Source organism: Lissotriton vulgaris, chromosome 10, assembly GCF_964263255.1.
Source record: "Lissotriton vulgaris chromosome 10, aLisVul1.2, whole genome shotgun sequence".
Lineage (NCBI taxonomy): Eukaryota > Metazoa > Chordata > Amphibia > Caudata > Salamandridae > Lissotriton > Lissotriton vulgaris.
In genome coordinates, this window is record NC_141698.1 from 418134471 (window position 1) to 418156655 (window position 22185).

Sequence of the window (22185 nt, forward strand, 5' to 3'; positions counted from 1 at the left end):
CACCTACTAACCCCAGACATTTCTAAAAAATAAACACCCGGAGTAGTCCAGGGTGGTGTGTATAATGTGGATCCCACCACTCTTTCTGACTCAGAATGCCCTTCAAACATCATTCTTCGTCTAGAATTACAGACATTCCTCACATTTATGAGGGAAAATTCCGAAATCAGAAGGAATTCACAAGTCTTACCATACAGCATTCCCACACTTCTCCTAATAAAAACAGTACCCTCTTGTGAGATTGAACCAATCAACCCTGACAGGAATGGCCTCCAGATGCAACATCAAGATTTTTCCTTGGAATTTCAGTCTTTATAGGTATGTGGAGAGCAGCTGTATTTGGGCCTTAGGTTGTCCAGCACCTAGGGACACCCAACAACCCCAGACTTTTCTAAAGACTAGACACACTTGGGGGTGGGGGGTGTTCAATGTTGGTGTGGCTTATGTGGGTTCCACCACAGTTTCCTAGAATGCAGGGTAAACATCAAATTTGACTCCTAATTCTGAGAGGGAAAGTTCCAAAATCTTTAAGGATCGACAAACATCCTACCACTCAGGCTCCCACACTACTTCTGATTAAAACGATAACCCCCCACGTGTGTGGGTGTCACTATCAACCTCAACAGGAAGGGATTAAAACTTGTGAAGTTAATATAGTTTCATTGAGGCCTTCAAATGGTCACAGTTTTAGTCCATTCTCATGATACACATTGGATCCACCCACAATTAGGGGCAGCATTTTAATACGGAGAAGTGTTGGAACACCGGGTGATAAGACTTTGGCCATTGGCGTGAACTGCCATATTTTCTGTCACGCAACAATGGAAACATTTTGGTTTTGAACCCATACTTTAATGTTCACAGGGGAATCTGATAAAGAAAACATGCAGAAATAAAGGCAAGCCACACCACCCTGTATTCCCCCTCGGATCTCTACATTTCAGAAGTGTCCACTGTTGACAAGGCTCCCAGGTTGACCCTAACCAAGAACACCATTACTGCAGCCATTCCCAAAGTGAGAGGAAATTAGGATTTCTTTGGGTGAAGTTTTGACATATGGGCTTGACTCCGTCTTGGGGCAGAAATACGGTTTGTTCCCCAGGATTGGGTCTTAATGCCAAAATGGTTCACCACCCCATTCCTTTACTCACTGGTTCCTCTGTTAGCCTAATAAACTTTTACGTCCCCCTGGTGGGACAATTATTATGTGCCAATCTAGGGGGAAATAACCAGGACATCAGTGAAAAAAGTAACGGAAGAATGGGTTTTAGGCTTGCCACTGGACTGCAGCTCCCATCTCTGGGCACTAGACTATCCTTTGACCCCTATAGGATGAGCAGTGGAGGTTTCCCCTCCTATCTTCCTGCCCTAGGGGGCAAACATCCCACTTGACACCAAGGACTGGCATAAAGTTAAAAAAAGGTTTTGGAAGAAAAAGATGTAATGTATCGGGTCTGACCTCTAAGCAATATATAGTAATTTGGGCACCCATGGATGGTGGAATAGTGGGTTTCCCCACTCTACTATGTCATATATGTCAGAGCTATTATATAGTATTTCAGAGCACTCAAACTAGTACAAGTCAGAACAGTATATCAAAAAAGGTGTGTTCCATTTATTGCAGAATACATAGTATAAATACAAATATCAACAAGCATTCGCAATGCAATAGGTGTCGAATTAGGAAAGTTTGAGCTATTGGTATTGTAAATGACAATTTTTTTATGTATGTGTTGGTTTTGAAAATAGCGAAATTATTAGCTTTGTCATTTACAATGCCAAAGGTTTCACCTTTCGCAAATGTGACACCTATAGCATTTTTAATGCAATATGTGTTGTATTTATGTGAGTTACATGTATTGATATTACAAATAAAAATGGCTTTTAATTTTTTTAATAATTAATACTTAAATAAAAGTTATTGTAATTTATAATGGCAATAGCTTTTGTAAATAACTTTTGTGAAGATTATGTTCATTGTATTTTATTGTAAGGAAAATCCAAAAACAGAAGTGAAATATTAACATCTTTTTGTGGCATTTGTAATAAAGCTTGAAACATTGAGAGAACATATTTGAACCAGTTGTTGTTGAATGGTTGCACAGATTGATGCTGTGGTGGCGCTGAGTGATGCTGTGGTTGTGCTGAGTGATGTTGTGGTGGCGACGAGTGATGCTGTGGCGTTCAGTGATGCTGTGGTAGCGCATAGTAATTTTGTGGTGCCCCTGAGTGATGCTGTTGTGGTCCCGAGTGATGCTGTGGTGATGCGATAGATAGATAGAGTGAGTGCGATAGATATATAGAGGGAGGTCGATAGATAGACTGAGGGCGATAGATAGACAGATAGATAGAGTGAGGGCGATCAATAGATAGATAGAGTGATGGCGATAGAGTGAGTGCGATAGATAGACAGATAGTGTGAGGGCGATAGATAGATAGACAGATAGATAAAGTGTATTTATGTTGCATTGAGTAGAGTGTAAGTATGAGGTGTGTAATTATATGGCACTGAGTGGTATTATGTGGAGTGTATTTACGTTGCATTGAGAAGAGTGTAATTATGTGGCGTGTAATTATGTGACACTGAGTTGTAATATGGAGTGTATGTTGTATTCAGTAGAGTGTAATTGTGTGGCGTGTAATTATTTGGCACTGAGTGGTATTTGGAGTGTATGTTGCATTGAGTGCATTGTAATTATGTAGCATATAATTATGTGGCACTGAGTGGTATTGTGTGGAGTGTGTTGCATTTAGTAGAGTGTAATTATGTGGTGTGTAATTATCTGGCACTGAGTGGTATTTGAAGTGTATGTTGCGTTGAGTGCAGTGTAATTATGTTGCATTTAATTATGTGGCACTGAGTGGTATTATGGGGAGGTTATGTTGTATTCAGTAGAGTGTAATTGTGTGGCGTGTAATTATGTGACACTGAGTGGTATTTGGAGTGTATGTTGCATTGAGTGCTGTATAATTATGTGGCGTGTAATTATGTGGCACTGAGTGGTATTTGGAATGTATGTTGCATTGAGTGCAGTGTAATTATGTGGAGTGTAATTATGTGGCACTGAGTGGTATTTGGAGTGTATTTTGCATTGAGTGCAGTGTAATTATGTTGTGTGTAATTATGTGGCACTGAGTGTTATTTGGAGTGTATGTTGCGTTGAGCGCAGTGTAATTATGTAGCATATAAGTTTGTGGCACTGAGTGATATGTTGTATTCAGTAGAGTGTAATTGTGTGGCATGTAATTATGTGGCACTGAGTGGTATTGTTTGGAGTGTATGTTGCATTGAGTGCATTGTAATTATGTAGCATATAATTATGTGGCACTGAGTGATATTGTGTGGAGTGTGTTGCATTCAGTAGAGTGTAATTATGTGGGTGTAATTATCTGGCACTGAGTGGTATTTGAAGTGTATGTTGCATTGAGTGCAGTGTAATTATGTTGCATTTAATTATGTGGCACTGAGTGGTATTATGGGGAGGTTATGTTGTATTCAGTAGAGTGTAATTGTGTGGCATGTAATTATGTGACACTGAGTGGTATTTGGAGTGTATGTTGCATTGAGTGCTGTATAATTATGTGGCGTGTAATTATGTGGCACTGAGTGGTATTTGGAATGTATGTTGCATTGAGTGCAGTGTAATTATGTGGAGTGTAATTATGTGGCACTGAGTGGTAATTGGAGTGTATTTTGCATTGAGTGCAATGTAATTATGTTGTGTGTAATTATGTGGCACTGAGTGTTATTTGGAGTGAATGTTGCGTTGAGCGCAGTGTAATTATGTAGCATATAATTATGTGGCACTGAGTGGTATTGTGTGGAGTGTGTATTGCATTATGTGACTAAACATAATAATTAATAAAGTTATCCTAAACCTCTAGAGTTGGGGAAGACACGCTGAAAGATGTGGGCCTACTATAAATATTAATAAGTAGCCAAGATTTCCTACTTTGGCTCAACAGCCTCTACCCCAATATATCGGTGAGTTGCACTGGAATTTCTCTAGTATACACCCTCAGGGTGGTTTTAATCCATAATAACAGGCCACCGGAGGGATGGCCAGATGTTGAGCAAATAGCAGCTTTGCTGCAGCTTCGAAACCCTTCTCTATTTTCACTTTCCGTGGCCAGGTCTCCTGAAACACACACCGGTCAAACCTATCAATAAAAGAGCCTAAAACTGGGTCATCTAATTTAGCAGAAAGACCTGCTGTGTTTCATGATACTAGAGCAAACCTTCCACTGCACTCCTTACTAGCAGACCCGTCAGCCATCACAATAGGGGGATCTATAACATGGCTAACAGGAGAAGCCACAGATGACTCCTGTTTGTGACTACCTAGGGCTGAGACAATGGGGGAGAGAGACGACTGCTCAGCTATGTCTGCAAAATAGAGCTGAGGGCTTAATATCAACTCCACCCCCAAATTCAGGCATAGATACAGCCTCTAGTGTGTCCACTGCTGTCTTAAAGAGTCAGTCAATTTCCTGAATGTCTGGGAGGGAGGCATAGTGATGATAGGAGGAAGATGACAATACTGCAGCTGTTTAGCACTTAGATGGTTGGAAAACCTCCAAACTGGCAGGAGAACAAATAATAAAAAGTAATGGTATCAATCCAAATATTTCTTCAAATCCTGTCACCAGCCCAGATCCAGTGCTCTTAAAAAGATGCACAACACCAGTTGTCAAAGATGAGTTGACTATTGTTTGTATTATATCAGCAAATTGTGTCAGTGACATATTGTGTGTGTAACAGCCTTTGATTCTCTGAAGCAGTTCTGGTTGTTTGCAGATTTTATAGTTCAGTGGCAGAAGCCAAAGTGACTTCTTTTTTAACCGAACAGACAATAATTTGTTAAAGTCATCAAAATATATGTCCTTCATATCAATACTGGGCCCATGAATATTTCTAATGCTATTTTGAGGTGGTGGGTACAAGATCCGGCAACAACACTGTATTGTTTTTGAAACTGTAATCACATATGGCTGGCCAGGTTCCAACCCACCACAAGTTACATTTGTTACAAATAAATAAGAAGCATTATTCAATAGTTCATGGCGTATGGGGATAGATGAAATGGGAGTTACCGATAAAACACAACCTAACCCTGGCATTCAGAGTCCTGCACATTTCATGCAACAATATAGTATCACACAGAAGGGAGTGTCCCAGGGGCTTTCTACAGTTTGTGGTACTGATATACACAGGGTTATCTACATTTTAATTTAAACACATGTAAGAAAAAGAAATTTCCATAAATGGAACAATTGAGCATGAGTGAATTGTGAATGGTTTCCTACAAACCTACAGATTTATATGTTTGGCAGTTGTGGAACTGAAACATTGTAATCAGTAAAGAAATTATACTTTGTATTAAACCTGTCACTGGTAGTGTATCACTAACTAAAATGATGCTTCTTCCATTTACACAATACTCAACAGAGTATATGTGGATTTTTTCTTTGCCATTATCTTCGATGTCAATGTTATATTTTACTGTTCAAAAATAACTTTCATTTAAAAGTTGCCAAGGCATAAAACCTGACATTGGTATTTTTAATGCCCAGTTTTATTGTATTATAGCTCTCAACTGAGCGTGTCAATGTTGTAATAAGTCCGAATCCCCTTTTATTAGCTATAAATATGAGGTAGAATACGCTTTAATAAGTACACTCTATTAGAAAGCGTGTGCATTCCATTGTCGACAACTTTAAAAACTGTTTGCAATTTTTTCATGATCTATCTGCCAAATTCTTTCAGCAGCTTATTTTTCTGAGTATTTATTCAGCAAATTGGAAATGGCATACATTCCTGTTGCCAGGAATCTTTTAATTCTAGTAGGACGTGAGCCTAGAAGAAAATCAGAAACATCCATGTGCCCTTTCACAGCTGAAAGACTCAAACATTCTAATCATTGTTGGCGCAATTTACCTACACTGTGGAACACGGATCAGGGCCATTAGCTTTAGGTCCAGGTCCAAGACTGCTGGAAAGAAAACAAAGCATGCAAGTGTCTGAATCACTTGGCCAGAAGGCTAAATTTCAGTAGGGAACTGAGTAAAGTACCATTTTGGATCATATCATCTATCTCCGAATCTAACGTATTCATTTCAAAGTGCAAGTTATCGAACAGAGGTAAATTGACTTTCGTATAGGTAATTGCAATGTCTCAGTAGGTCCCATTATTTGGTATGGAACCTTGTCTCAAACTATGCCCTCGGTCACAGGCTAAGCTGTGATATTTGCAGGGTAGAGATCTCTTTGTGCTGTGTAGGATGAGAAGTGGGGCTGTAGTTCATGAACCACAGGTGGTGTAATTGTTCTTGCAGGAACAAAATGTCCATTCAGTAGCAGTAGAACGAAGATCATTATAGAGAACCACAAGATAAAAAAGAAAAGTTCCAAAAGTGATCCGGGCATAGGACCAAGGTGGAACCAAGTACCTGTTACAAAACCAGTGATGAGCACAATCTCTGGTGTGAAGTGACTGTAGAGTATGTTGAAAAGTCCTCTGTACAATATCCAGAATTCAGAATAAAATTGTTGAGTAAGGTCATAGAAAACCATGGAATTGTGTTGAACAGTAGCAATTGTAGTGATTGCAGCATCAGATTCATCTGTGGAACTGTATGCTCTGCGTAAAATTGCAGGCGTGGTGTTCTTTAATAGCCCCAACCGGGAACTCGAGCTAGTAAAGTCATGTTTTGTTCAAGTGATGATTTATCTAGAGCAGAAAGAGGCTGAGGTTCTATTCTTGATCTTTCTTGTTGTCTGCAATGGTCTGCTGTAGAGGATCAGCCACATAATGCTTTTTCATGTGGTTGACAGACACCTGTTTCTCCTTGAACCACAGACCTTTAACCCCAAGAACTGGTACGTGTGATCTGAATGATGCTTCAAAAGCGTGCTTGTCTTCTTTTTCCACAAACTAGATCCCAAACTTGGGAACCCACCCATCAGCAGCAAATATAACCTTTTCTTCACAGGTGGCATCATCAGAGGGGTTCATACTAGACAGCTTGTCTCTTCTTGGATTCTCTGCAAAATATTCAAATGTTTCTGCAAGTCAACTTAACCTTCATCCACCACCTTCCCAGGGTTATCTAAGCCAGGCACATATATAGGAACCCGAAGAGAACCTTGTGTGGAGTATGGCCTCCCAATACTCGTCTAGGCAATATATTCAATGCTCTCAGGATTCCATAAACATATGGTACCAACTAAGACCTGAACCAAAGCAGTCAAGGCTTGTTTAATCATGCTGTTATCACATTCTACTACACCACTGGACTCTGCCCTAAACAAGATACTCAGTTAGAGACAAATTCCCAGAGCAGACATTGAATCCTTGCAAGCCTTGGAGGCAAGTTCAGGACTGCTAATGAATGAACTGCCCCGATCGCTACCAGACACTGCAAATCCATTACGACTGCTGAAGCACTTGCAGTTCTTTTTGGCCACACTCATAGAAATTGAGAACATGAATTGATTGACACCAATATATACTTATATTGGTTAAAAGAATGTATTGGACCATTGTGGTATAAATAAATCACCTGAAAGGGTTGCTAGAGACTATGAGAGGAGTTTGTGAGGGCCTCTTGACAGTTGAAGGCTTAATTGTTTGACATATGTCACATCGTCTAACATAATCTCTAGCCTGTGTATATAAACCAGGCCACCAGTAGTGTTTCTGCAACATTGCTGAGGTTGCACTGACCCCTGTGTGAGCAGATACCAATCTCTCATTAACTTTTGATTACATCTAATCTGGAAAGCTTATTAGGTATTATTCTGTCTCCCACTCTGGGTAGTGCGACTCCAGGAGTATAATCTGAATTAGGGATGTAAGAGTATTCCGGAGGAAATCCTTTGGGGAGTTTTCTACCTTACTTGGTTGTGTGTATTTCTGTTAAGATATCTGTATCTATCTTTGTTTGAGATTGGGCTATGACTGCGATTCTAACAGTCTAATTTTGCAGCCTTCACAGCTAAAGTCACCCGCACAGTTCCCTTTGGCGTGAATGTCATCAAGCTGATGGCCCAAAGTGTGCCTCGCATGGCTCAATGGAAGCTTATCTTGCAAAACAGCTACCTTTCCCAAAAGCTGTTTACTCTTTATAGATTTTCCTTTTGAATCTGTTCAAACGCCAATGTTGCAAGTCAGCTTTGTAAACGTGCACATAGAAGGATGAGTCGGACACCAGCCTTTTGTAATGCAGGTAACAGGGCATGAAGTTCTGCAAGTTGTGCAGTGCTATCACCTAAGATTTTAGTATGGGTGCGCTGTGGATGGAATTCACCATCTTTCAACACACTTGTAATGCCTCGCAGACTGCGGAGTACTTAACCTGTGTGACTTGGAATTACTTTGCTAACTAGACTGGTCCTATTGTCTCTAGTTTGTAAACATTACATTTGCAATATTTACGATCATCTAGCATGTCTGCTTGTAGAGCACCCAAGATATCAGTGTGTTTGTTTGTCCACTGTTTTGATGAAAACAGGAAGAAATCAATTCATGCAAGGGCTTCACTCACTCAGTGGAGTGCGGCAAGTAATTATGCCCAAAGTTGAGAAATCCTAAAAGGGATTGCAACTTCTAACTACCGGTAGACTTTAATGTAGCACACTTCTGAAGAAAATCAGGAGCTAAACTCTTGCCATCACTGGATAACTTGTACCCTAAAAAACTCACTGTCTGGTAGGCAATTTTTGACTTTTTAAAGTTAATCAGTATCCCTGTGATGTTAATATGGTCACATTTCTGTCCACACTAGCCAGGTGTATATCCAAATCATCATCTGTAAAATTGATATCATCGATGTATATCAATATCTCAGGATCTGGTTGTAAGAGCTTCATAATTCACACTGAGAATAAGCCAGGACTATTAGTCTATAGCGAAACATCGAAATGAGACATGCACTTCGTAGAAACTAAAGGTAGGTAAACACTTTTAGCCTCTATGTTTTGGCTGCAGAATCCATTGGAAATGTCCAAGGACATTTTGTATTTTTTCCACACCAGGTTAGTCACCAAACCTGTGCTATGAGCATATTGCCTCACATAGGTCCGTAAATGCAAATTTAGAATACTGTAGTCTAAACCTATCCTACAGGATTCGTCTGGTTTATAGACTGGAAAACAGACAAGCCCCATTATGCCTTGGTATGGCAACTTATCTAATATTGCTTTAATACTGCGCTTCGCATCTGGTTTAAGGAAATATTGAGCTTGTACTTGAGGTTCAAACCACAAGGGAATGCCATGTGGAATAGAGTGCTTATCCCATCCTGCTTAGTTTCTGTATAAGGCCTGAGGCTATCTTACAGCTCATTTACAGGTATAGATTTCCCTGACGTCTTCAGGTACTATGGGAGGGAAAAGTTCCCTTTATAACTTCCTCCCCTTGGGACGCTTCCCTAATAAAGACTGGAAGCCAGTCCTCTTCAGCAAGGTTGATGTCATAATTACCAGACAACTGCAACCAGAAGATTGCTTTAATGGGACCTGGTATATCCCCTTTAATTTGTATGTTTAAATTATAAATCCTATCAGACCCAGAAGCCCTTGACGCACTATTGGGACTTCTGCTGTGTTATCTGGAAGCGCTCTCGCCCAAATCCTGTTTTGTATCAGCATGTTTCTTAGAAAGTCCTTCTACTTTCCTCTTCTTTAATGGAGTTTTAAGAATCCACGCCTTTCTCCTCCCTCGGATGTCAGTCTTGCATCCTGTTTCACTTTTCCTGCTATCCTCCTCCTTTCTTTGGCACTCGGATCGACAACTCCTCACTCTGCTGGTTTACCCCCCCCCGTGTCCTCAAAAGAATGTGAAGAGCCACTATCAGAATACTGATACCGTTCAGTTTTTTACGATTTATGTAGTCCCTTAAATTGTAACCACCCCTACTAGATTCTAGAGAAATGGGTGATCCAGTCAGTTTTTTCTCTATCTTCTCCGGTTTCTTCCTACCCACCTTTGCAGATCTTTCTTTAATGGAACCCTCATTGTAATTTTTAGGTTTTAAAAGTGGCTTAACAGGTTGTGTACCTAATGCACCACACCCCAAAGAGGTATACACTTCCACAATAATTTTGGGATGTTCCCATTCTCAATGTGGAACTGCTTCCAGTCTCTGGGGTATGGCCAGAACCGAAGTTTCTTCTTTAATGTTGCTCAGGATGATAGAGGAGACTGGAGAAATTCCTAATTAACTTTATTCCTAAGTATAGAACTGGTGCAGCTCAGTGTTCATTCTGTATCTGTCTAAGTACATCAGGGAGAACTGCCAATGACAGCGTGCCATGTGTGCTGGTGCAAATGCATGGAAATATGCTTCCCCAGGTGTTAATCTCCTCTATGTGTGGCCAAAAGACGCATGATCAGTATTCTATGTATATCTTGGGGTGAGGTCTATGGATACACTGCTTCTAACTGGTTGGTTTAACGAGCAAGCAGAAAGCTATTTTGTTATGCTTCATGGGCACTTTTCCCATGATAGTGTTAATAGTCTGTGGTCTAATAGTTTGCACTTATCTTTGAGCAGCTGGTCCCTCTGCGAGAGCAGGTCTGGAGCTTAGTGGACATTGTACAAATTGTGGAAGTCTCCTTTATAAGGCTACTGTATAATTTAAAACTCCTATTACCACAGCGAGTGCTAAGTTGTCAAGGCGAGGAATGGGTTTGTAACCAGCCAAGATTGGCTATGCAGCACCTTCATTGCTCAGGGGGCCCCAAATTGACTTTTCTGTGATTATGTGGCAATTTACCTGCAAATCAGTTCTGGTGTTGCTGGTAAGTCAAAGGGATTTTCAAAGCTTGTTAAACCCTGTATGTTTGTGTTGGCATTGCTTTGTAAGCTTGAAACTGCTCTGCGGCTGCATCAAGAGGCTCGAACTCCACACATGAGTAAAATGTCTCAAATTCATATGCCACATGTGCAGTTATTACAAACGTAACTGACACCACCCCACCCCACCCCATCAGGAACACCTCGTGACTTGAGATGTTGATTGACTTCCTCTTTGTAATTCGCTCCTATCGCACTAGGTGCCACCATGAAGAAAGGATTCAATTGAAAATGGAATCAAAGAATTAGAAAACCCACAGAGTATGGAATAACCTTTTATGAGTCAAGCTTGACAAACCTACAGACATAGGTTCTTCCTTATTCTCAGTAGGAGGTAACCAAAATTACTACGGGTGCCTCCATAATGACGTAATAATGCTTCGTGTGTGTGTGAATATTGAAAGTATCAAGGCTGAACTGTAAGATACTGGCCTCAAGTTGGCCACCAACTATTGCGTAAGCTATGAACCTGGTGTAGTTCTACAAGGTTTGCTTTCCCACCCACGAGTCAAAGGTGTGAACTAGGTTCAATGCACCAGCACTGAATGTGAAAGACAGGTTATTGTAGCCTTGCGGAACCCAACCAATACAGTGTTTTTTTTTATAATCAACTTTATTGAGTATATAAAACAGCAAAAGAAATTAATTGGTTGCAGCTCATGAATCAACATATACAGCGGATCTGAATCAATAAGACATATAGGCAGAGTCAGTCCATTCCAGTCCAGCAGCTCATCTGCATTACAATTACAGCGGAACATGAAACATTTGATACATCAAGAATCATGGTGGAATCATGTTGAACCATTTCCCCCATATTTTGTGGAATAATTCTGAAGAGCCTCGGGCTTCCAACAGGGCCTCCTCCTGGGTGCCGCACCAATCAACCCCCCTCCTCCACCCCTTCACAGTGGGTGCTGCGGTACGCGACCAGTGCATCGCTATGTCTCTTTTAGCCACAGCCACCGTCGTTCCCAATAGGCGCTTGTCCATCCTGGAACCATCCAGTGCGTCAAAGACCCCCAGCAGCATCCGCAGTGGATCATGGGGAACCTCCCATCCCTGGGCTAGTGTGAGTTCCCGCTCCACCCCCTTCCAGAACCTCACTACAACCGGGCAAAGCCACACCATGTGGTAAAAATCAGCGGGGGTTGAGCCGCATTTCGGGCAGTCTGGGGAGGATCGCAAGCGGGCACAGAAGAGTCATTCTGGGGTGTGGTAAACCGCGTGTAGGTAGTATATCTGCACCAGGCGTAGCCTGGAGGACGAGGTCAGGGTTCTGGGCGCCATAAGGGCATCTCTCCAATCCGCCTCCTCCAGGGGGCCCACCCAGTCCTCCCATCGAGCGCGTAATTTATCTAAAGACGCAGGGCCATTATTCACTAGGGAGCGATAGATGAGGGACACTCCTCCCCTGCCCAGGTTCCCCATCATCACCTGGGCCTCCAGTGGGCTGAACTCTGGAAGGGAGACCGGCGAGGGGAGATGTGCGTGAATGGCATGGCGCAGCTGCGGATATCGGAAGAGTTGGGCATGGGGAAGGGCATGACGCTGCTGTAGGTCTGAAAAGGCACGGATATGGTCCCCCACCCAGACATCTCCGAGGACCGAGATGCCAATCAGATCCCAACGGCGGAATCCATTCATGGACGAAACATTCCGGAGCCAGGTGCCGTGCCAAAGTGGTGTTTGATGAGTGAGTTTACGGTTACACCCCACGTGGCGCATAGCGGAACGCCAGGCCAGGAGGACCGTTCTAGTGATTGGCGCTATGGTCTGTGGCACCGGGCTGCCGTATAGGAACGCTTGGATCTGTGGAAAGTCTGTAGCCTCAAGCTCTACACAGTATGCTGGGTCGGACCAGCCACCCGCATACCAGTCGTGGATGACTATTAGTCTAGTGGCAAGGTAGTAGAGGTAGAGGTGGGTCACCCCTAAGCCCCCATCGAAGGGGGGTATGCGGCTGTGCGCCAGGGATATACGCGGGCGTCCGCCTCGCCAGAGGAATCGGGACAGGGTCCCATCAAATTCGCGGAACCAAGTGCGGGAGAGGGGGATGGAGATGTTCTGTAGAATGTACAGGAAGTGGGGGAGGACCATCATTTTAAAAAGTGCGCTTCTCCCTAGGGGGTTGAGGGGAAGGGTTTGCCATTTTTTAAGATCAGCCATCATCCGGACAACCAGGGTCGTGATATTCAACACCCACTCGAGTTCCGGCAGGAGGGCCACCCATATCCCAAGGTACTTAACCGAGTGGTGCCTGAGGGGAATAGTCGACTGCCAGTCATAGCACTCCCTGGAGGGATGCAGCGGGACCAATGTGGATTTGGCCGCATTGAGTCGGAGTCCGGAGACCCTTTCGAAGGCCGCGGGGATCTGCAAGCACCTGGGGATGGAACTCGCTGGGTCCGCCAGATATAGTAGCACATCATCAGCGTAGAGGGCTATTTTATCTACGTGGATCTCGTTCCAGGCCCACCCCTGGACAAGGGGTCCCACCGGATGAGCGTCGTCAGGGGCTCCATTGCTAGCGCAAACAGGAGTGGTGAGAGGGGGCATTCCTGGCGCGTACCTCTACAGATCGGAAAGGCCTTGGGGAGCTCCCCATTGACAAGCACCCGGGCCCTAGGGTTGACATAGAGGACCCTGATGAGGCGGCAAAACAAAGGGCCAAAGCCCATCGCCTCCAGCACGTCCTGCAGGTAGTCCCAGTTCACAGTGTCAAAGGCCTTCTCAAAGTCGAGGAAGAGAAGGGCCAGGTACGGGGACAGGCGGGCACGGTGGGCCAGGGCCAGGTGGAGGCGACGGATGCAATGACGGGTGCCCCTGGCTGGCATGAATCCGCACTGGTCGGGATGGACCAGATCTTGCAGGAGAGGCTTGAGCCTCTGGGCCAGTATCGTGGCAAAGAGCTTGATCTCAGTGTTGATAAGCGAGATTGGGCGGTAGTCCGCACAGCTCATGGAGGGTGGCTGAGTCTTAGGGATGACCACTATCGTAGCCAGGTCCGACTCAGGGGGGAAAGAGCAGGTCTCCGCCACATGCTGGAAGAGGACCAATAGTCGGGGAGCGAGGATATCCCGGAAGGCAGCGTAGTACGTCTTGCCAGGGTGTAGGAGGGGAATGGCCTCCAGAACTTTGTCCAAGGTAAAGGGGCGATCCAGGGCTTCCGCGGAGTCACGCTTGAGAGAGGGGAGTCGGGCAATAGCCCCGTTCAACAGGGTGGTCAAGGGCACATCTGCTGGTCGCGCCGCATAGAGGTACGTATAGAAGTGTGCAAAGGTTCCAGCTATGGCCGCGGAGGTCACCTGGAGGGTACTGTCTTGTGCACGAACCTCTGGAATAATGCGATGAACTTTGGGATAAGAGACGAAGTTATAGAAAAGTTTGCCGTTTCTGTCCCCCCAGCCGTACACCCGCGCCACCGACGATCGCCACAGCATTTGGGCCGAGTCAAACAAGATCTGGCGGTTTTCCTCTTGAACCAGCGCCAACTGCCGGGTGGGGTCCGCGCGCCCATCAAGAGACTGCTCTGCCTCCAACTGCGCAGCCCGGGACTCCAGCTTTGCAAGCCGGGCCATTTGGTCCACACGTTTGGCATGTACAAGCCCCCTTGCCACCCCGCGAATTACGGCTTTGCCAGCTTCCCATAGGGTCCCCGGCGAGGAAACTGAACCCTCGTTGGTGGAGAAATAATGGCCTAGCTCCTGTCCCAGCGAATCCACCAGTGTGGGGTCCTGTAGGAACCAAGCATTGAGACGCCAGACCGCCCGCGGGCCCATCGGGGAAGAGCCAAGTCGGAGGGAGACGGGGGAATGGTCGGACAGTCCTCGGGGCAGAATAGCAGCTCCAGAGACCAGGTGGCAGTCAGTGGCCGGAAGCAGGATAATGTCGATGGGAATGGGTATGGTGGGAGGCCGATTTGTGGTTATATTGCGCCTTGCAGGGATTCCAGACCCGCCACACGTCGCAGAGCCAGATAGAGCAGCAGCAAAGGAAATCCGGACCGCGGACGGAGTCCCGGTCGTGTCGCGTTGAGGCTGCATGACGGCGTTAAAGTCACCCCCAACCACCGTGAGGCCCTGTGGGAGGGAGGAGAGAACCCGTGTAAGGCATCGAAGTGTTGGGGGCAGGAGGGCAGGCGGGATGTAGAGATTCAGGATATTTAGAGGGCAACCCTCCACCATGCCCGATATCGCCACATAACGCACCTGTGGGTCAGTGTCGGCCCTGGTCAGGGTAAAGGGAAGGCCTCTTCTGAGCAGGATTGCCACCCCTCGGGACCCGCGTGTAAACCCAAAGTGCCAGACTGTCGCAAAACCATACCGGGCCAGGAAGTTGCATTGTGTGCCTAAGAGGTGAGTCTCTTGGAGAAGAAGGACATCTGCCGTGTGGCGGTGGGCCGCCCGGAGGATGGTTGTGCGTTTAATACGGTCCAGGAGACCATTGACGTTCCAGTAGAGAATGTGGAGGGATCTAATCAGCGTGTACGCCATCAGGGGAGGAGAAGATGTGGGGGGCGGAGGATCGATGGGGAGCGCACCAAGGGAGAGAGGGCGAGCGGTGCCGCGCGGAGGTAGGAGGAGCCGATCAAGGGCAATTAATGGAACAGGAGCACTGGAGGCCCGAGGGGGAAGAAGGGGAGGGGAGAGCGACCGCCCGCAGCCGCCCCCCGTGGCGGCACGTAGGCGGCCGAAAAAAACTAATTATTGGACCACAGGAGCTGCGTGTCAGGCGTGGACCCACCCACCACACTTCGCCAACAAGGAGAGCTACAATCAGCCACCCGTAGGTAGCACCAACAGTGGCCGAGGAGCGGCCGAACAGAGCTGAGCCAGAAGGCGGCCAGTAGGCGGCTGAAAACAACAAACCAATGGGAGTCAACGGACTCTCCACCCACCCGTACCCCCCAACTCCCCCCACCCTACACTTCAAAACAGGAAGCATCTGTTGCCCCAAATTCCAATCAAACAAAGACCCCGCTAGGGGAAAGGTACTAAACTAAAGAGGTTAGTAAGGAGCAATAACACTAGACAAGAGTTTGCTAAGGAGGACCCCCCTCCATATTATAGGATAAATGCCAACAGCTTTAGACAAAAGAGCTTCAAAGACGAGTGTGAGTCAAGGTAACAGTGTCAGTTTCGCAAAATACAGAAAGGATGTGGTGAAGAGAGGAAGAGGAATAAAGGGCAGGAGCACAGACTAGGAGAACGTATACAGTTCGGGGCATTACCCCCACGGGAGGTCGCCATGGACGACGGGCAGCCCTCCAGGCAGTGAGCGAGGCTCAGGTGGCTGGACAGAGCAGACCCGGCAGGCCGGACTCGGCCAGCGAAGACAAGGCAGCAGTTGACGATGGTCCAGACCTCCACATCGTCCGGAGAACCACGGATCACGTCTGATCTTGCTTTCCGCAGGCCCGCACCCTGGTCCGTGAGCAGAGATGGGGGCCGCTGGGACCTCCCCCCCGGCGAGTGAGAGGCCCCCTCTTGGCGGCGGCCTCGCCTGCGATATCCGGTTTGGCGCCGCCATGTCCTGGGCATCTCGAGGTTTAGCTGGGTCGTAGGCCTCCGGATGGGGGATGGGGCCCGCCCAGGCAAGAGGGGGCCCTCCTCCGTAAGCCAAGTCCATGCTGCCTACGGGCTGTCAAAGAAAAAGGTCTTGTCCTGGAAAAGGACCTTAAGTCGAGCTGGGAAGAGGAGACCATACCGCAGTCCCAGCGCCCTGAGCTTCTGCTTGTCCTCGTCATAAGACCTACGCTGGGATTGGACCTCTCTAGAGTAGTCTGGGAAGATCATTATCTTAGAGTTTTGAAAGAGCAGTGGGCCCAGGTCCCTGGCGGCCCCCAAGATAGCGTCCCTGTTGCGGAAATTGAAGATGCGAAGAATTATGGGCCGGGCCGGGGCCCCAGGAGGCGGCTTGGGCGCAAGAGAGTGGTGGGCCCATTCTACCGCAAACCAGGGGGAAAGCTTCTCTGCAGGCATCCAGGAACGGATCCAGGTTTCGAGGAAAACGGTAGTGGACCCCTTCTCCACTCCCTCCGGAAATCCCAGGAGGCGCAAGTTGTTTCTGCGTGCCCGATTTTCGGCGTCCTCCGCCCTGCCATGGAGCTCAGTCGTCAGCGTCTGAAGACGGGTCACTTGGGTTTTGAGGGTGGTCAGGTCATCCTCCACCGTGGAGATACAGGATTCCGCTGTAGTGATCTGCGCCGTGGCGTTTCGAAGGTCCTGCCGGATGAGGGCCACATCCACCCTCACCTCCCCTATCTTGTTTTCCACAGAGGCCTAGGATGTACTTATCGCCTGGAGGATTGTGGACAGATCCCCCCATCAGCCCCTTGCGCAGGCGGGGGGGCCGACGCTGGATTCCTGGTCCGGTTTGGTGAACTGGCCCATCCCCATCTGGGTCGGGGGGACCGGAGTCTGCGTGGTTCTTCTCCTGCCCATGGCCGCAGCGAGCCGGATGTCAGCACTTAGGAGATGGTCCCGTCCCGAGGGCCCAGTACAGAGGGCCGAGCCTCCCAGCTTCTCAGAGGGGGCCCCGCGTCCCCGGGATCCGGTAGTAGCGCGGTAGTCCCACCGCGGGCCGCGGTCTCCCAGGCCTCTCCCCACGGCGCAGGCAGCAATTTCCAAGGAGCAGGGAGGCAGGGGGGAGGTGCCGCCCCCGTTCAGCAAGGGCCAAATCAAGCGAGGTAGCCCCCAGCGGTCATGCAGGATGGGGCAATGGCTCGGCTGGCCCCCCAGTGGAACAAAGCAGGGCCCCTCTGACATGCTCCACGCACCGCGGTGATAAACCAAAGTCCCCCACACCGCCAATGCCCAGGCGCGGGATAGGAGTCACAGTATCAGCAGAGGGGGAGGGTGCGGCACCCCGAGGGCCTCCAAACACGTGGGGGGCAGGTCCGGGGGACAAGCGCCTGGTTGGCCAGATGTGTCCGTCGGCCAGACGCCTCCGCAGGAACCCAAGTGCACAGGGGCAGGACGCCGGGGGGGGCGGGCAGCGGCCGGGCAGGAAGGCAGTCTCTGGCATCAGTTCATCTCGGGCTCCCAAGGCCTCCCAGCCCGCTCAAGCTGCACACGGGTGAGGCCAGGGGGGAGCCCTCCACCCAGTCCCAAGCCTCTCCTCACCTCTTAAGGCGCGCAGCAGCCCCCGGTCACTTCAGGCCGCGAGGGTGGGATCCATGGATGCAGCGGAGCCGAGGCAGCTCAGGGCCGGCCCCGCGGGAGCCACCCACCACCCCGTCGGCCAGAGCAGAATGTCGGGGCCGTCTTAGGCCATGCAGGCCACTGGCGCCGCGCCGCACAGCCAGTGCCGGGCCGGCCAGGTGCAGCGGTCCCGGGGAGGTCTTCGTCGTCCGGTGGGGTGGGCCCAGCAGGGAGAGGGTCGCGCCAGCAGCTCCACCCGCCCGGCGGGGGCGGGGTGCCGCTCAGATAGCAGGGAGTCGCTGGCTGGGCATCTCAGTGCCGGGCTGCCTAGCTGGTTCAGATGGGGGCCGCCGTTTTGTGAGCCTTGCTGCCAGGAAGTATCGGGCCAGCGGAGGCGTTCCCCAGCCCCGGAGACACACCCCGCGGTACCGGGGAGTGCAGGGCAACCAGGGGAGTGCAGGGCAATCAGGGGAGTCCGGCAACACAGGGGCTGCGCACCGATGGCAGCTGCTGAGGACGGATGCAGAGCGGATGATGGATGGGGGGTCCGGAGCATTTTTAGGGTGCGATCGCCATCTTCACGCCTCAGGCCACGCCTCCTCCCAATACAGTGTTGAAGTAATATAATTGCTTTTGGGTTCTAACAATCTCTAAACTGCGATATGGGACATCAAACAAACAAACCTGTTTCGCCCTTCACAATATCACATACACAAAAGATAGGCACTTTAACTAAAAGCATTTATTACAACAGGGTGAACCTGTTTCTCGTTACATCTAAAGCAACCACACAAAATATCATAAAAACAGTGGGAATGCAATGTGAGAATACCAAGAATAAAATAAACATTTCTAACATAGTTAATATGTCATCTGAAAGTCTAAACCCTAAAACCTACTTCAATGCGCTACACCAGGTGAGCATGGAAAATAGAAGTTGCATTCTAGACTTTGAGGGTGAAATGCACTGCATAACTTGTTGACAGCAGAAGCTGTGATTATTAGAGGTATGAGGGCAGTGTTCCCCGTGAAAGAAAAAAACACCCTGCAGCAGCAGCATAATTTCTCCTTGGCTCACCTCGTTACCTGCATCGAGGCAATGTAGCATCTTCTTGACTGTTGGCAGCACTCAAGACTGTCTACGGCAGTAACTTGTGCAATACTCTGGGCGAAGGACCTCTCCTGACAAATGGTCAAGGGGAGTTCTTTTATGCATCAAATCTTATTAAAGACTGGAAGCAGCCCTTGTTTTTATCAGATATTGGAATTTCTGACATAAATTTAGGAATGTCTGACATAGATTATGTGCATCCCAGAAGTATCCTTACGAACATATAAGGTAAATGGATGTCAATTTGGGCTACACTATTTTGGCTACGTCTGTGTTTGTTCTTATTTGACCTGGATATTACGATAACTAGACACTTGTCCCAGATGATGCATCAGGTGTGATATCTATGTCACTATCTAAATGGCTCGACACTTTCACAGTACTTGGAATTATAAGGTCAGGCAACATCTGCGTCAATGGCAGACATGACACTGATGCAACATACATTGATGATGGTGACTCGCATTGCCTAAAATTGAGAAAATAGCAACTCCCATTATGCAAGATAGAGTTTGGCCTACTTAAAATAGAGTCTGACCTTAGGGGCTTCACGTCAGTTTGGCATTTACCAGACCTGGGTCAAGTGATGCTGTTGGGACCAAAACATCTATGGTCCTTTCTAAAATATTGTCCCCATCATCCTACATTGTGAGGTGTGCCTTTTCAGTTTTTTTAGGACACAGTCATAAATGTTGGTGTTCTCTGCAATGCCGACCCAAATCCTGGCTCCGCTGTTGCTAAGAGTGCAGCATCTACAAATATCCCACTGCGATATTCCTAAAGACCTGCATAAAGTTACTGGTGCAGCACTTGGCAATTTTAAACTTCTCTATAGAAACAAAATGTAAGGAGGGCCTTCTCGAAACAGAAATATTATGCCTCCAGAGTGCCCAGAATGCTGCCGTTTGGCTAATATTGTTTCTGAGGAGATGCACCAGTCTCACATCTTACAAAGACTAAACAGGTTGTCAGTGAAATCCAGAGCAGAATTCAGGATCTTCACTGCGTCATAAGTGCCTCACTGGCTTAACACCTAAAAATCAAGCTGACAACATTTCTTGGTGCCGTCCTTTTCGGTCACTCCATTTTGGAGACTTCTTATTCCCAATAATGTCCTGTACATTTTGTGCCTGGGCCCAAGTTTTAAAAAGTCTCCCACTCCATTTAAGGGAGAAGCATTCCCTGGTATATTTCAGTAAAGTATTTGAAAGCTGTATTTTTATTTAAAACCCATAATCTCCCCATTACCTTACAATTGGGATTTGTTGGCTATCTAGATACGTGATCCATGCTGTGCACGACGTGTAAATACAAAAGTAATGAAGTACATTAATTGAATAAAGCAAGAATTTGACTGGTAATGTGAAAAGATGGAATTATAATGGGTCTGTGTTCTGTTACATATCAGAGCTGGAACTGAGGGATTGTATGTTTTAGGTATTCATTGTTGAATCTATTTTCCTCTTTTTTGCTTTCAGGTTGCCCCCTGCTTACTACCACCGGCATGTCAGGGCTGGTCCAGCTCCAAGACCTTGAGGAGCTTGAACTGACCAACTGCCCAGGAGCTAGTCCAGAGCTCTTCAAGTATTTCTCCCAGCACCTGCCGCACTGCATGGTGATTGAGTAAGCGGCCTTGGGGCACTGACCAATGTGTGGAAGATGTCGCCTTCAATCTTCACCCAGCACTGACCATCCAAATGAGAGACTCATCCCAGGAGGGAGAGACGCCAGGGTCCCCGACCTGCCAAATGCCACCACATGGCAAAAACAGGGGTGCACATGTCCTGCACTCCCAGGGAAAAGCTCCACGTGTACAGCACGCACCTTGTCGGGCTCCGCCTCATCCCATGTTCCAGCGAGGGGCTGTAAATTTCCCCACCTCATCTCTCTCGTCTTCTGTGTTGTGGTCTCTGTGCTGAAATTTTTAACATGGAAGACAACCAAGGCTGCTGTTTTCTGGAAAGGGGTTTTGGCTGTGTGAGGTATCCGATACTTGGGGTCTGTAATCAACCCTTCCTCCACACTAACTGTATTTGTTTCACTTGTAGGCCTGCCTATCATTGAGTTGTGCCATCAGATGCCCTTTTTAGTGGCTCACCACTGCCTTTTTGTGGAAAGCAGGTGGGTGCTGGCCACACTTGGAAATTCATCATGCTGTTTCCAGTAGGAACTCAAGGGTGGGATAAATGTGAAGGAGCACATGACCCGCCTTTCTATAATTTAGTGAAAGGTTAGAAGAATGGCTAGTGGAAAAAAAGTGCATGTTACAGGGTTACCATTATTGACTGAGGAAGGGCAGAGAAACACGTCGGCAGACTTTTTGAGGGACTCACAACTATGTGCCACTTGTTTACATTGCAAAATGCCTCTACATTTGACCACTTACTCCATCACAAACATACACAAAGCTTTAAAAGTATTTTGGTGTAGGATTCCACCAACTTTGTTTGAGAAGTCAGAGGTTTGTGCGGCTTGGGAGAGGTAGTCGCTAGGATGAGGGGAAAACTGGTCAAATACCTGTTTATATTTTCTTAATTTGAGATGATGTCTGGTGGCAGAACCTACACATTCAGCATGATTCCCTACCTTGCTTTGATCTTGGGGAGCAGAAGTAAGTTAAGAGGGTTGGCTGCAGAAGGTTTCAGATCACCTGTAATTCTAGGTGAGCTTTTAATTCCTTTTCATGTAACCACACCATCTTTCCCAGTGCAGGAGATTGGAAAGAAGTGGCACGAACCTCTACAATATGTAGAGCTAATGGTGTATCCTTGTTTCCAGCAAGGTCCTCCTGAACTCCAGTCGCTTCAGAAAAACAGGAGCATCTGAGAGACGCAGTGTCTACAAGGAGATATTTTTGGAATAATTTTTTCCACACGTCTATTTGGGCCAGGCTTGGATTAGAGTAGGGAGAGGGGAGAGATATCTCAGAAGATCTTTAAGCACCTTTCAGCTTTTGGGCCAAACACAAACCCGCTTGAGTGGTCGGCCAGAATTATTTTGTTTGGCACAAATAAATGAAGTATGGCACGGAGAATGCACTGCGAGTTCTCCACCTCCCATTGTACAATG

The 22185-nt window shown here is 47.2% G+C and overlaps 1 protein-coding gene across 1 annotated transcript in view; it reads left to right on the top strand.

Moving 5' to 3' along the window:
• FBXL16 (F-box and leucine rich repeat protein 16) overlaps window positions 1-21900 on the top strand; it is a 304232-nt gene extending 282332 nt beyond the window's left edge. The window contains exon 6 of the mRNA XM_086939622.1: window positions 20595-21900. Coding sequence (XP_086795748.1) covers window positions 20595-20743 — 149 coding nt within the window. The 3' untranslated portion in view covers window positions 20744-21900. The remainder of the gene's footprint in view (window positions 1-20594) is intronic.
• Window positions 21901-22185: the final 285 nt, after the last annotated feature.